Source organism: Pogonomyrmex barbatus, unplaced genomic scaffold, assembly GCF_055798465.1.
Source record: "Pogonomyrmex barbatus isolate J1 unplaced genomic scaffold, ASM5579846v1 scaffold3, whole genome shotgun sequence".
Lineage (NCBI taxonomy): Eukaryota > Metazoa > Arthropoda > Insecta > Hymenoptera > Formicidae > Pogonomyrmex > Pogonomyrmex barbatus.
Window position 1 is genome coordinate 16,059,493 of NW_028297127.1, and position 16,424 is coordinate 16,075,916.

General features: G+C 32.8%; 1 protein-coding gene across 7 annotated transcripts in view; it reads left to right on the forward strand.

The window, feature by feature from the left end:
• Nucleotides 1-14,993, forward strand: part of LOC105428003 (5'-3' exonuclease PLD3) — a 78,016-nt gene extending 63,023 nt beyond the window's left edge. The window contains exons 1-12 of one of the 7 annotated variants that reach the window (XM_089080453.1): nt 825-1,097; nt 5,386-5,667; nt 6,807-7,043; nt 7,652-7,779; nt 8,151-8,490; nt 8,573-8,707; nt 8,969-9,160; nt 9,272-9,400; nt 9,495-9,634; nt 9,747-9,912; nt 9,986-10,127; nt 14,894-14,993. In XM_089080453.1, coding sequence (XP_088936579.1) covers nt 5,548-5,667; nt 6,807-7,043; nt 7,652-7,779; nt 8,151-8,490; nt 8,573-8,707; nt 8,969-9,160; nt 9,272-9,400; nt 9,495-9,634; nt 9,747-9,912; nt 9,986-10,127; nt 14,894-14,928 — 1,764 coding nt within the window. In that variant the 5' untranslated portion in view covers nt 825-1,097; nt 5,386-5,547 and the 3' untranslated portion in view covers nt 14,929-14,993. Of the gene's footprint in view, nt 1-824; nt 1,098-3,124; nt 3,347-3,590; nt 3,737-5,183; nt 5,318-5,385; nt 5,668-6,806; nt 7,044-7,651; nt 7,780-8,150; nt 8,491-8,572; nt 8,708-8,968; nt 9,161-9,271; nt 9,401-9,494; nt 9,635-9,746; nt 9,913-9,985; nt 10,128-10,306; nt 12,390-14,893 lie in introns of those variants that run through there. The other 6 variants (XM_011640031.2, XM_089080450.1, XM_089080449.1 and 3 more) reach the window with 6 other exon arrangements.
• The last annotated feature ends 1,431 nt before the right edge of the window (nt 14,994-16,424 follow it).

Here is a 16,424-nt window from a genome sequence, read left to right on the forward strand (position 1 = left end):
AGACACTTTTGACTCTCGTATTGCGCTTTCGTATATCAAGTCGAGATTTACATTGATATAGACAGTCTATTTTATAGACAGACTATTTTATATTATCAAACTTATAACAATAAGATGATAATAATAAAGTGATCATTGATCAAGATTTATTATATATATATGTTATATTTTACAATGTACTATTCATATCTTATACTTGACCCGGCAAAAAATTTTCCATATATATACTTAGATGTAATTATTTATAAAGCGTTTTGTATATATAAAATATTAAAGTATAAAATATATAATTGTATATGGAAAATTACCGGAGAGATGTTAAGAAGAGTTCACAAACTGTTGCTATGTAATAATTATTAGATTTATTAGATTAAAAAATATCTATAATCTATTGTTAAATTTGGCGATAATATGAATCCAAACATCTCAATTAATTTTGAAAAAAGAATTAAATCCTGTCTCGTAAGATTCGAACGCATCGTGTTTTATAAAATAGAGTAGAGTAACGCTGTAATCAATTAAAAAGTTTTGGGATCCGAGAAATTCCCAAAAATATATCTAACTATGACTTAATTCCGATAAAATTCGACATAAAGTTTCCTAATTATAAACTAATTCTTAAGTTATCATTTCGGGTAATAACAGTTCTTGCATGTCGCAACGTGCTGCGCCAGCCGTGCTAAAAATAAAAATTTGAAAATTTTATCGCTTTGCTATCGAAATTTATATACTCCTACAGCATTTTGCGAGTGTTGGATTTCATTTCTTCGTCGTCCATTAAATTGAATATACGGTGACGAATGGTGCCGATCGTCGTTGACGATTTGCCGGGTCCCGTCCGTCCCGCACCGCGCACGGTAGCGCCATCGCGGCTGCGTCGACCGCGCATCGTTTCTGGTTTTGTTGACGATGCACGACTCACGATCGAATCCGGCAGCGTGTTGCCCGCAGCGTGTTCGATAGGCGATCACCTTGGCCCTGGTGATCGTCATTCATTCATCATCGCGAGTGGACCAACGGATCAAGTGTCACCGCAGGGCGCGTGTGATCGCGCAAACGAGCCACGCCGAGCCACGCCGAGCCACGCGCTTTGAACGGTACGTACGCACCGTGCCACGCACTTGACGTAAAGTCCCATGCCACTCGTAGAACGTAGGAACGCAACGAGGAGTGGCCGGCGACAGCGTGACGCGAATCGAAACTATGAAAATTCAAAGAAAATAATTATTGGTATAATATATTGGTATAAATATTAGTCAGAAAGTAACCTGGGGATCTGCAATTATCGTGCAATTATCGTGAACGAGTCAGAAAGAGAAATAGACAATAGAGAATGACAAAGCACGCTGGCACGTTTTGCTCCAGTTTTTATGACGCGAATCAAATCAAGCTGTCAGTGAAGATCAGTAGAAAATCCATAAGAATGTGAAGCGGTATTCGTGGAGAGTTTGATTTTATATGAATAAGATTTTTAAATATGATTTCGAGGAGTTTCCATTGACTGGATGGAGTCTCACGATCGTCTAAAAAACGAGGCTTGTGACGATCTTAAATGTAAAATCGCATTATGAATACCGTCCTTGATCGCGTCGCGTAGAGAGAGAGAGAGAGAAAGAAAGAGAGAGAGAGAGAGAGAGAGAGAGAGAGAGAGAGAGAGAGAGAGAAAGAGAGAATACCGAGAAGCACATGGCGCGGCCTCCATTTTTACGAGGCGCGAAAGATTTAAAAGAGCTTACCGGGAGGTCGGGGATCGGAAGTCGATTAAAAATTAGAGAAGACTCGAAGAGAATAAATTCTACTACATAGAGGAAATGCCTTGGCATAACAAGAGCAGCAAACGGGACCTATATTTAGTTTTTCCGGCGCGCCAAATTTTATCGGAACCGAACAAAGGACAGCTAAAACCCCCCCGCTTAGGTGAAAGAGACTCTTAAAAAAAAATGTTAACAAAAGGAAAAGTCGAACATGTAGCTATGTTAATTGTTTCAACTCATAAAATAGACTTCTCTTACTACATATTCGTGCAAATTTCTCGTTTCGGAGTCAGTCCTTTTAGCTGTATTTGCTTTCACATTCATTATTCGAAATGAAATGACTATATGTGTCCAGACATATTATGCGGAAAAAGAGAAGAGAGGGAAAAAAATGGTAAAAAAATATAGAAAATAGGGCGAGAAAAACTAACGACTACGTCGTAGTTCATCCTGTGTTCATGGTATTTCTATTGTGTTCGACACACAGCTTGACGAGGCAGGGAATGCCTCTATCGTCTATGGCAATTTAAAAAAAAAATCTCTGTCAGAGCTGGAGTAAAAAATAGGAGGAAATTAGAAACAAAGAGGGAGAAAAGGCGGAGTTTCTGAAAATTTCCGGAAATCAAAAACATCACGTGCACTGATGTCTGCGATTTTTGCAAGTTGCGAATTCAATCTGAAAATTCAAAAGAGAATCTATCGATAAGATATAGAATAAATAAATATCAACATTTTCAATTATTGAACGCAATGTCTCAGTAATAAATAAAAATTGTAAATAGGCCATCTACCTTCATGAAATGATGTTTAACTTTAAGACACTAAAATGTTTTATTTCATCTCTACTCAAAAGTGTATTAGTTTCAAATGATATTTATATTATAACACTATTAAGATATTTCAATCCGAACCTCTCATTATTTAAACATTTATTTTGGATAAGATATATAAACCTAGACCTAGTTTTTTTTATAATTTCTTCTCTTTTGTTTTTTTGTTATAAATAACAATCTTTTGTGATTTTACATTTTACGTTTGCGCGTCGATTGAGCAGAAAAATAAAAAAATAATGAGGAATCGTAAAAAAGAGGAGAGTAAAGGAATAACGCAAGGCGGCTCCGATCGTCGGAAAGTAGCCCGTAAGGAAGATTTGTTATCACAGAACGGGATTCTCTCGGGCACGAGGACACCACGTGCGAGGATGCAACACAAACGGCGGGAACGGCACCTTCGACGGTGATCGATAGCCAGCCAGGGGTCGCGTATATCGACGAAATGTTTCGCTCTCTTTCGCTGGACTATTCGCGCCGACCTGACCGAAGGATGCTCCGCGCGCATGCACGCCACGGACGTTTCCTTCGCGATGACAGATCGAACGAGCAGTCGCCACCGAAAGTGTTTCGCGACGCGCGCCTCTCCGCTTTTCTTATCGCTCGACCGACTCCTCGTGCCCGCCTCGTCTCTCTCTCTCTCTCTCTCTCTCTTCCGTTGTAATTATATATTCTGCGTTACTCCGTCGTCGTCCTCACGCACTTCGCTCGCGCCACGCTCGGATTCCTCGTGGCCGTTTCCTCGACCGATCGATGCGCTCGGTAATAAGCATCGATGTAACACGCGCGAGTGTGTGTCCCTCGAAACGACACTCGCCACGCATACTGCGTTTAATAATAATCGTGCGTATCGGTACATTTAATACTCTCGAGATAATCGCGGGACAAGCGCTTGAATGGGACGCCGCAGGGACGGCCGCAGCCTCCGATCACACGCGATCCGCGACATATGGGATCGCGTCCGTCCCATCGCGATGCTTTTTGCCGTTTGAAAACACTGAATGAACATCGCTGATCTGTAACACGGACTACGATCAGCAAAGTATATTGTTTATAATTTTATTATTCTGCACGCATATAATGATAAACTGTAGGCACGGAGTTATCGTTGCCTTTGTTTTGTGTTTAACAGGTTATCACCAGTTGCACAGCGTAAGCGTCTGATTATCGCTTTAAGCCTTATCATGTAGTATTTTGAACAACATATCATATCGTCAATTATACAAGTGTTATTTTTTTATAATTTCATTTATCTATATATAGAATGCAAGTTGTTACGAAAAGATTGTTGTTAATTTAAATATTTTGTCGTACTTTTAATATATTTTATTCATATTGATTTTAAATATTAATTAATATTAGATATTAATTAAGTTTTATAACGTTAATTTTATAGCGGTAATTGTTGATATAATTACAAGGGTGATTTCCAAAAAATTAAGCAATTTTACTTACTGTCTAAATTTTAATCCTGTTTAAAATAATGTAAAAACTACGTCTACATTCCTCTCGGCATATAAATTGAAAATGGGTTAATCGCATTCCTTTATCAATCGGGGGTGTTATCGAGGCCACGAGGACGTTCTCTGCGCAGGTGCTCGCCGCGGCATGCGAGACTTTTCGATCGTTTTTTTCTCAGTTGTAAAAGACGTTTGTTATTCCTTTCGATGTGAGTTGCCGTCTCGGTGGAGACCGAAATCAGATCGATCTTGATAAAATAGGAAAAAAAAAAGTAGAATAAAAACAACCGTGCGTGTGCGTTCGTAGCGTTTCGATACGCAATTGCAAATTAAAAGTCAACAAACGAGTCATATATTATATAATATTACGGAATATTACGAATGAGTCAAAGAGGCACTAATTGTTTTATTATCGATCACGTCCATTCGCTGGCATACGTATAGTCGCGATGTAAGCTTTCCTCCTTTTTTCGAACGACAATTTCATTTCCGTGACAGAAAGACTGAAACGGGATTGAGATTAATTAAATCAAGCATCCGGGAGTGTTCCATTTCTCGAGATTAGCGTCGGGATTTGTCGAGATTAACGATAAGAAAATTAGTGGCGGAAAACGCGCGAAGTCTTTCAGCAAAATCTCGCTAATCTGGCTGATCCAACAAAGGAATAATAAACTTCCGTATAAACTTTAAAGATCTGTTCGACAAAAATTATTTTTTTTTCTCTTGGCCATTGAAGTCTAAAAATCTATCAATTCAAAAGCATTAGAAAATGTACGATATCTCTAGAGTAATATTGATGAATGAAAAGATATATTTTTTTTTTATATCATCATATTGCAACATTTTTCGAAAAACATACTAAGAGATATATATATATATATATATATATATATATATATTTTTTTTTTAAATTATTCTTTCTTATTGCGTACGCGAGCATGTTATTTACACATTTCACAAAGCCACCAGTTTTTGTTTTAATTAAAAAAAGAAAAAAAAGAACAGATATTCGTTATATTCACGCTGCAAATAAAACAAAAGCACGCGCGGGGAAGCACTGTCGTTTCATTCGCCATCTCTTCCGCCGTTCTAAATCGGTTCTAACTTTACAAGGTAACGAACAATAAAAATAGAGGGAATCGCCGTACATATACTTTATTGCCGGCGTAAGAGCATTGCGGAACTTTGATTACGTCTGATCTCGACCCTTGCTCGCGTTAAATTTTAAACGCGCGGCCGGAAATCGATGCCGCGCCGCACGTACACACACGTTGTACGTACAACCGGCGCGCGGACGGCGTAGAAACGGATGACATTTCTCTTGTTCTTGTCTGCCGGCAGATATCGATGTGGATGTCAAACATGGTGCAAAAGTCGGACAACGGAAATGACGCCGTCGGCGACGGCCTCCGCGTGTATGCGAGTTCGATTGGCGACGAGTCGTTCGCCACGACCTTGACGCATTAGAAGACGACCGTTGCGGGTGCATCGGACGCAAGCGAAATGCCGTTGTTCGGACGGAAAATGGGTGGCGGGGGCAGCGGGGGTTCCGAGCACACCGGTCGTAATTTGCAGGATGGCCTGTTCCAAATCGCATCGCAGGCCTGTCACATCCTGGTGCAAGTGAGTCGATCTCCGCGCGGAGATGCTTGCGAGAGACGTTTTGCTGTACTGTCGAAAATTTTTGAAGAACAGATTTCGGTTCAAAATATCGATATGAGATACTAAATACTACTCGATGACATGCTATCCGACATGGAATGAGAAATTCGAAATAATATCGAAGACAATATTTAAGATATTATTACTTATTTATTTTATTATCCTTATTTCTTGAAATATTATTGTCCAGGATGTGGGAAAAATAATAATACTGAAATAGCATTGAAAATAATATCAAAAATAATGCCGCCACCATATATTATAGTATAAACAAGAATGCTAAAACTTGCTGATAAAGCTGACAATGAATGTGCTTGATATGCATTTTATCTTTGATATGAAATCATATAATCTTTTATTCTTTTGTGATTTGTAAATGCATACGAATGCAGAAAACGATACTGAAGATAGTATTAAAAGTAATACTGCAATCATTTCTAGTGTTAACAAGAATATTAAAATTTGCTGAAAAACAGACAATGAGTATGCTTCATATTTTATCTTTGACACATTACATCATGCAGTATTGCATAAAAAGAGCAAAATACAATTTGCATCTTTTGTATATTTCCGGCAAAATTGTGTAGCATGTGTTTTTTTTAATGTCTGATTTATGTAATTTATAAATTATAAAATACAATAATCCACAATGTAAACATAACGTTCGAATTAATAAGTATAATGGAGCATGCATCGCAATCTTAATCGATTCTGATGTACGGATGTTCTTTATTTCTCATGCATTCCTCGTTCTTCAAGAGGAATCTTCCGTTTTTCAACCTTCAAAAATAAGACTTTGATTAATTATACTCTCATTGCGTGATAGTCGAAGTATCAAGATGTATGAAATCATGTTACGAAAGATTATTACAAATCTATTTCTCGATTTTATCCTTTACAAAAATTCGAAAAAAATTAATTTTTTAAAGACATGAAATTCCGCAATTTACAATAAACATGTTGGCAAATTTAAAAATTATACCACGTAAAGTAGTAAAATTGTTCTTAATTTTTTTTTTTTTTCTCTTATAGTCGGGTAATTAATCGGACAGGCGAAGTCTGTGACAAAAATAAATTGTCTTTCTTTTCCGTCTCTCAAGGTGAACAATACGCACAACGTTTCTTACGGGGGTAGCAATAATGTGAACAACATCGCGTATTCGAAGTATTCCACGGCCGGCGGCTCCACCGCTCCGACGACGTCGTCATCGACGAAAAGGGCGACCGCTGCCAAAGCGTATCCGAAATACGCGGAGCCTCGGGATAAGGACCAGGATGTGCTGGTGTTGTTACCGCATCGCAAGAACAGAGCACCGCACCTCAAGCACAAATTGTCGGTAGGTCCTCGTATTATCACTACCCTCGGGCGTACCCTCGAGCGTCTAAAATTCAGATCGTCGCCGTGCGAATGCTGCAAAACCAAACACATCAAATTCAGTAATTTGAGGCCCTCACTCAATTTTACTATCAATTTTATTAACATTGATTTTACAGTCGAAACGAATCGTTCGCGATTTATTTTAATCTCGTTCTAATCGTACAAAAGGGCAGTATAAAAATCTTGCAATAAAAATTTCTTCTCGATATTTCCTTGTTTTCGTCAGGGAAAAATCCGGATTAATCTATGAATTCGCTGATTTTCCTAATGAATCACGAGCGTATTATATTTCTCGTCACGGATCACGTCCGTCTGAACAGATTGCAAAATCCGCGCACTTCTTTTTTCATATTAATGAGATAAGATTCAAGTTCACGTGATTGTCATTAATCAAAGGCTAAAGATTGTGATAGGAATCAACGAAACATATGATTCCTTTTCGTATGGAATCATCCGAGAACATGTAAGTATAGTAATTAGCTATTAGTTTGTTCAGCGTTGTTGCGCAGCAGCATTACACGATGTACGTGCAATATTATTACTTAAAAGTAATATTCTCTGTTGCAGACCGTGTCTGAAAACGCACGGCTGGACGTGAACTCTCCGGGAGGTGACGACGATCTTGAGTTATGGGACCAGTCCGGATTTATGCTGAGAAGCGACATGGACGATCCTCTCACGAATGCAAAGTACAGGTTTTAAATTTTAAAATTTAAACATCACAAAAAAAGAAGAAAATTTACGATAGTAGGTTTCAGGAAATAATATAAAAATTGCTTATTGCTTCGTGAAAATTACTTAAACAGTGTCGCTCTTCTTTCATCTATACTGTTGGTATAAATTATTATTTCTATCAAACAGAACTTACTACTCACTCTTGTTTTCTTGTGTAATTATTTCTTATGAATTTCTTATAAAACTAGAATAAGAACAGTTACTTAATGTTCGAAGGTTTACATATAAGAACCATTATACATATAGGTTTATAAGTTTATAAGTTACATATAAGAATTTTGTTATCACAACAAGATTGCGTAGTAAAGGCATATAATATTTTCCGTTGAAGGTGGGGCGCTCAGAGTTGGTGCAGACCCAGTTGTATACCGATAACGATCATACTGATTTTAATTGTTCTGGTCGTACTCTTGCCGCTGTTAGATCATGCGACGGACAAGCTAAATGTCACCATGATAGATTCAGAAATGATGTGCATGGATCACTGTAGTATATCCCTCGTGGAAACTATACCCGTGGGCTTGAATTATAGCAATAATACGGCGCGGCACGAAACAATCTACGAGTCTTGGATAGATCTTATTGAAATGGCACAAGACACAATTGAAATCGCATCGTTATATTGGACAATGAAAGGGGAAGATGTAGTTCCCGATAGCAGTGCTAAGAATGTAAGTAGTGAATGATCTGATAACATTATGAAATATACCGAACTGTTGATGTTATTTAGTTTGATAAATTTTCTTATTATAGGGGGAAGAAGTGTTCGAGTCATTGTTAAAAGCCGGAAGAGATAGACACATTACGCTAAAAATTGCACAGAATCTTCCTTCGCGCTTGTCTCCAAATGTCGATACGCAAATTTTGGCTAAAAAGGCTAATGCACAGGTAATATTATAGTGTCAACTTTTTATATTATCTAGATAATCTATTATCTAGATAATATAAAAATAGATAAAGTTAATAGATTAAGCGGTAATACAGCATTATTTATATACAAATTGCCGTACTATGATTTTATCAATGATTTTACTAATTTTTATTAACATTTATTTATTTGTTAAAATTCAATATACACAATATGATACATTTTTATTATCTTTATCGTGTGTAATTCTGAAGACGATGTGTATTTTTATTTGAATTCAGGTGAGAAACTTAAATTTCGCTGCGTTGTTGAACGGCGGTGTACTCCACACAAAATTGTGGCTCATCGATCGTACTCACGTATATGTAGGCTCAGCGAATATGGATTGGAGATCTCTTTCGCAAGTGAAGGAACTCGGTTTGATAGTCTTAAATTGTTCCTGCTTAGCGAACGATTACGCCAAAATATTCGATGTAAGTAGTAAATTAAATTTATTAAAAGGTATAATATATTTGAGTTGTATTTGTTATTTTTGGAATGAAATATTGTACAATTAGTATTGATTCTTTTCATTATTTTTGCAGGTATATTGGAAGTTAAGCGAAGATGGTAAAGTGCCTTCCACATGGCCAGATTCCCTTAGCACAAAAATAAATATAAATAATCCTTTGAATTTTACATATATGGATAATAAGTACAAATTATTTATTGCGGTTAGTACTAAATTTTGATTATCAATTAACATCACGATCATTATTTTTATATTCTAATTGTAGACAGTATATGTATATATATAAAATGTTATAGAGTTCACCTCCGCCATTTTCACCGAAAGGTAGAAGCAACGACCTAGATGCGATTGTGCACTGTATTGCTAAGGCGGAAAAGTTTATTTATATCTCTGTGATGGATTATTTCCCATTAACTATATATACTGCACAAATAAAGTAAGTATAACAAATAACAGATATAAAAGTACTAAGAAACTATTTATATAACATATACAATATTGTTTTATGTACTAATAATTTAATAATTATTTTATGTCTATATTTGCAGATATTGGCCTATAATAGACAATGCTCTGAGGGCGGCGGCGATCGAGCGTAAAGTAGAAGTGCGTCTTTTGATCTCTTTGTGGAAACATTCGAGACCGTCCGAATCATACTTTCTTAAATCACTGCAAGACTTGACGCACAGTTATCCTAACGTTAAAATCGAAGTGGTAAGTATTTCTCTCAGTTATAAATACATGCGTTTTTTTACTGAAGAATGTTTATTTGTCGAATTTTTTACAGAAAAGGTTTATTGTACCGACTAATTCAATCTTGGACAAAATACCATATGCGAGAGTAAATCATAATAAATACATGGTCACCGATATAACAGCTTATATTGGAACAAGTAATTGGTCGGGTGATTACTTTATTGACACGGCTGGTAAGTTATAAATACTTTTCATGGAAATAAAGTAATAGTAGTCCTATTTTATAAGTTAAAGTAACAATAAAATTTAAATATTATTTTTATAAATTATTTAAAACATAAAAATTTTTTCTTTTTCTTTTTTTAAATATATTAAATATATTAAAAATATGTTATTTTTATAATATATATAGGTATCGGTACCGTGTTTGAAAGTGTTGGAAATGAGAATAATGACAATATAAGACAACAGCTGGAAAATATCTTCCATCGTGATTGGAATTCTAAATATTCTGTTCCGCTAAACATGAGCGATAATCGTTCTGATAACTTGTGGGATCGTTTCTTAAAAAATTCATATCAACATTCGTCATATGAACCATATAGACATAAATAATTATGATAATCGCGGATATAATGATCATTTTTAATTATGAAATATTTATCGTTTGATCGAGAAGAGCATATGTTTTCATTTTCAATGGAAAATATTTTGTTACGTGTTCCTTTATTCTTATATAAACGTATACTCTCTCATTGTTGTTATATAAATAATTTTTGTAAATATTTTCTAAAATTTTCATAAATTTTATGAAAGTGCGCAAAGTTAATTATTATAATATGGATTGTTATAATATGGATTGTTGTATGTAGGGTGTCTTATTCTTTGTGCCGAAAGTAGCAAATTTTTTTCTCTGGAAGAATTGCATCTTAAATAATAGTTGAGGTATCACACTGTGCATTCTACGTACGTAAATTCTGAGACACCCTATTATTGTCTATTTTGTCGGGATTTATATGTCGTACATATAGCATAATATGAAATTGTTTAGTGATTTAAAAAAAAATTCAATTATGATATTTTTTAAAGCGCTAAAAGAGAATATTATAATATTAAGTTTGCTACTGACATATAAATTAACATTTCGTTTTTTATATAAATATTTTTGAAGTATAATTATTAGATATTAACAATCGTGAATTAATTCAAAATAGAAAATTCAATTACACACTAAATAAATTTGATCGCGCTTATATATTTTTTATTTAATCCATATAATGTTTTTACATATTTGTTAAGTATTTATTAAGTATTCCTTTCAAATTCTCTTTTCAAAATCTATCTTGATTCTCTTTGAGATCTTCAAAAATCGTGTCGATTGAAACAATAGATGATATCAGTTCTTCCTTTATATTGATCTCTTTATTTCATCTTCATTGCCTATATCGTGCTATCTTTGCAAATAATCGTTGAACAAAAAAAGCATATCGCATTTAACGAAAAGAGTAAAACGTGCCTTATCAAAATTGTCTTTGCAATAAGCACGGCAATATTAATCTACATTCGAGATACATGCATCGACTCTGCGTTCTTCCATGTGACTTTTGACTTCTCTAGAATTTATCCATTTTTTTGTGCTGTTGCATTTATACTAATATATATGCAAAAATGAGACTTGATTATTAATGACTTGAGCATAAAAAGAAACGAGATGAATAGTTTTTATCATGATAAAATGACTACTGTAATATCGCTTGCGCAACACATTGATAATATTGAATAGATTGATCTGCTGTTCAATATTAATTTATTTCGGTGCACAGATATTAATATTATATCAATTCTCTTGTCACTAATAAAATAAAACCGGAAAAGATATCGAAACTCTAATGAACTTTTGTTATATGTACTTTAAGCACTTTAATATGCATATATACTTATGTAATGTTTAAATGTGAAATGTTTAAATGAAATGTAAGGGAAGTAACTAACATTAAGCAATACTGAAAGTTTCTATTAACGAAAATATTAGTATTGTGACAATCTATAATTTATCTTCGATTATGATCTATAAAAAAATAGACTTACGATTAATTATACTAATTTTATTGATATACGTATCAAATTATGTCTTAAAAAAAAGATTATGTTGAATTATTTTATAATAATTTTCGGTGAAGGGTATATCAGAATTATTCACATTTCTAAAATTATAAGGGATATTAATATACACTATTATAAATTCTGAGTCTGTTACTTTATACATTATTACAATTGTAAACAACGACAATTAATGAATTGCTTTATAAGAAATTACTGTGATTGCGCGCGCAAAATATATAAAAAATTACAAACGATATATAAAGATCTTTCTCTGCTGTATTTGTGCCTTATTTCAATAAGTGTTTTTGTAACTGCATAAAAACGAAGAAATGTTTTAATGACTTTATCCTAATTCTGTGAACAATAAAAAAATTCGAATACATGTTCCTAAACATTCTTCTCTTCTTTTCATACATATCAAACACACACACACACACACACACACACACACACACACACACACACACACACACACACACACACACGTTTTATACACATATAAGACATAATTTTACCAGATTTTATATCACGATTTTAGATTAATGCGTGGTTCGTTTTTATATTTAATATTATCTTAATCTCAAATGAGAAAGAGTTTTTAAAATTCCATTCAAATTGGTTATATAGCTTCTCGAAAAATAAGATCTGAAAATGATTGCTTCTAGAAATAACACTTGTGTGATGTACACATACATATATACATTTCCATACATATTAACTAGAAATTTATTTAAAATTAAAAAAGATTAAAAATTATAGATTAAATTATTATCATGTTTGTTGTTATCATGTTTTTCTTTGAAGAATTTTTATTGTATTAGAAATGAGATTATTTTTATAAACATTATGCTATCCTAACTCATATAAATAAATAAATGTTTCAAAATTTTTATATATATGTATGTGCACGCGCATACTAATAATTATCTTTTAACAATACTCAGAATGTTAATATATATTGTAAGTTAAATTTTAATAAATCTCATTAAAACTAACTGCAATGCAGTTAGTTTTTCCAATTAAAGAAATAGAATATTTTTATATAAACCTCCAAGAAATGTATCTAAATTACCAAACAATTAAAATTAGAATACATTAATATATTAATGTATTTTTAATATTTGTTATTACATTTTATTTTCTTATCCTTATGTTTCTCGTTTTAATTAAGTTTTATCAAAATTTAAAATATGTTATTATAAAATTGTGTTTTATATTTTCCATAGAGACTTTGAATTACACAAAATAAATTTACAATTATAATATTTGAAATTCATATACATCGATTCTTTATATTAAGAAATATTTAAATTTATTTAAAATAAACGAAATAATTAATAAAATAATTTGTATGATTCTTTAGAATAAGTATAGTATACGATGCATAATAAAAGATGATATAAAAATGATGTAATATAATTGAAAAAAGCAGTAAAAATGAATAGAAAACACATTATGATACATACGAGGGTTGTCTGAAAAGTTTTGAGCCTCAACATTGAAAATGATGTTACTCGTCAAAATCATTCTGGTACAATCATACATGTTTTGAAAGATGTCAAAATTTTGGTCATTTTAGACGCTCAATTGTTACTTAACAGTCAATCCATGTCAGCGTTTTTGTAAAAATGAAAAAAATTGAATATGGAATTGAATATGGTGATTAAATTCTTGCAATTCTTCTTTGAAAGATAATATGCAATTAAATTGGACGCTGCTTACGATTCTGCCTCATCATTTATCACTGAAAAAAATAGGTAGCTGATGACGTGGTTGTATCAGCTTGGCTGGTAATGAACGTTTGAGACGATCAACACCGATAACATCGAAAAAGTTCACTAGGTGATACTGGATGATGATCGAATCAAGATTAAAGAGATAGCAGAGGTTGTGGGCATATCGAAAGAACGTATTTCAGTCATATTGACTGAAAAATTGGATATAAGTTAACCACGTAATGGGTGCCTTGCTTACTTTGAATAAAAGACACATTTGAATGAACATTTCCAAGGTTCTATTAGAACGGTTTAGGCGAAATCAGTGGACTTTTTGCGTCAATTTATAACTGTTGACGAAACTTGGATTCACCACTTTACTCCTGAAATAAAGGAACAGTCAAAAAAGTGGACTGCAAAAAGTGAATCTGTTCCGAAAAAGGCGAAGACAGAAAAGTGATGGCGATTGTTTTTTGGGATAGTCATAAAATTGTGTTCATCGACTGTCTTAAAAAAGGTAAAACAGGTAACGGTATTACGCATCATTACTTGACAGTGAAGTTTAAGGCAGAAATTGCGAAAAAATGGTTGCATTTGAAAAAAAAGAAAGTGCTGTTCCATCAAGACAATGCTGCAATTATCTCTTCGGCGGTCGCCATGGCAAAAATTCACAAATTGCAGTTCGAATTGATTGATCAATTCTACCGTATTCACCAAATCTGATCTCCAACGACTTTTTTTGTTTCCTAGGCTCAAAGTTTGGCTCAGAGGACAGAGATTTTCATTGAACGAGGAGCATCTGTAGACGCCTATTTTGCAGAGCGAGAAATCTACTATTATTTGGAGTAAAGGGATTGGAGCATTGCTGGAAAAAGTGTATCGACTTAAAACGAGATTTTGTTGAAAAATAAAATTGAATTTGAAGGAAAAAATACTTGCTTCTATATTAGGCTCGAAACTTTTCAGACGACCCGCGTACATGTGAAATGTATATAAAATATTAATTAAATTATTTTGGGAATATTAATTAGTGAAACGTTAAGCGAAATTATAATTTTCGTTTTACTTTGCCCTATCTTTTTAGTATTTCTTTAAGAACCGTATCTGGCTCAAGTAGTTTGGATTCAAAGTTGAATCACCTAGATTTGACTGAGAATTTTTATGTATAGAAATGTTTTTAGGTATCTGTGAATGGATCCAATCCCCTCCACGATAGTGCCTTGTCTTGTCTGGGTAACCGCTATTAATCGATTAAAATATTCATCAAACCAGTATCACGATACTAGTAACGTAAGTATCCCTTTTTTTTGTCAGGAAGTTCAAACTTCATCTACACTGGTAATCATCGATAACCCTGGAAATGTCCCTGGAAATCGTTTTTATCCAAAGAATTTCGGAGGTTATTCTTCGACGCTCAAACGAAATTAGATTAATCAATCGCAGTATGGAACAGTATAAACAGAATTGAAACGAAGAAACTTTTATTGCCGTGACGTAAATAAATTATAATACAAAAACTTGTTTTTTTTTTTAAGATAACTTTGTATATGACGTCCTCAATAAATCATTGAACATAAGATAATAATAACGTGAGATCAAAGAAGACACTATTACTTGTCTTTGAATTTTTAATTTTAGTATTAATTATGACTAAAAATTATATAGATAGAATTATATAGATAATTAGATAAAAATATTCGTAAAAGGAATTTTATATGATAATATAATTTTATGATTTTATGTTTTTATGATAAAATAAACTTGGACTAAAAAAATGATGTCTGATTCAATTCACACATTGACAACTTTTCAGCCCCTACAAACATTACTTGTTTTTTATCTAAAAACAAAAATAATGATAATAAGATAAACTTTGAGGAATAAATTAAATAATGTTTTATCCAATTCACATATTGGTAGCTTCTACTTCCAATCTACTCAGTGATAAAAGTTTCTATGCATTTCAAATGTGAAAAACAATACGAGATTAAAGAAGCTTGTGTTTTGATATATCTTTGAATTTTTAATTTTAATTTTAATAATAATGAATAAAAATTATATAAAGAATTACATGAAGAATAGATATATTATGTTTAACTGTATAAAAGAAGCTTTATATTATGATAAAATAAACTTCGAAGACTAAAGGATGTCTGATTAATTCATCCTAATGATTTCTATTTCAGATTCCACAGATATTATTTACTGTTTATCCAAGGACAAAATAATTACATATGTAATTACTTCATTATAAATAAATTGTGCATTGAATTTGTACGTATATCCTTTGTATGTTTCATATGTGTGAGAAGCTAAAGTTTTATAATGTTATTACAATGTTAAAATTGGATGCTTAATTGAATATCTGCATGAGATTATTCATTCTTAATTAAGAAAAATAATTTTCCATTGCATAATATAGATCTATTTCATAATACAGGGAAATGCAAATTTTGTGACTCTAGTGTCTCTACGTGTCTGATTATTATTATTATTATTCAAGATAATTTAAGACTTTAATTGAGACTTTTTATACCTAATGCTTTTTTATACTATATTTGTATTGATATTTGATATTTGTATTGAGATCATTTTAATAATTAAAGACTGAAAAATGTAAATTAAGAGATAATAATCTTCGATTTAATACTTGGAAATATACTCTCGATGGAAATAATGATCTCTGATTTTTTACAAATGCTAATGCAAATG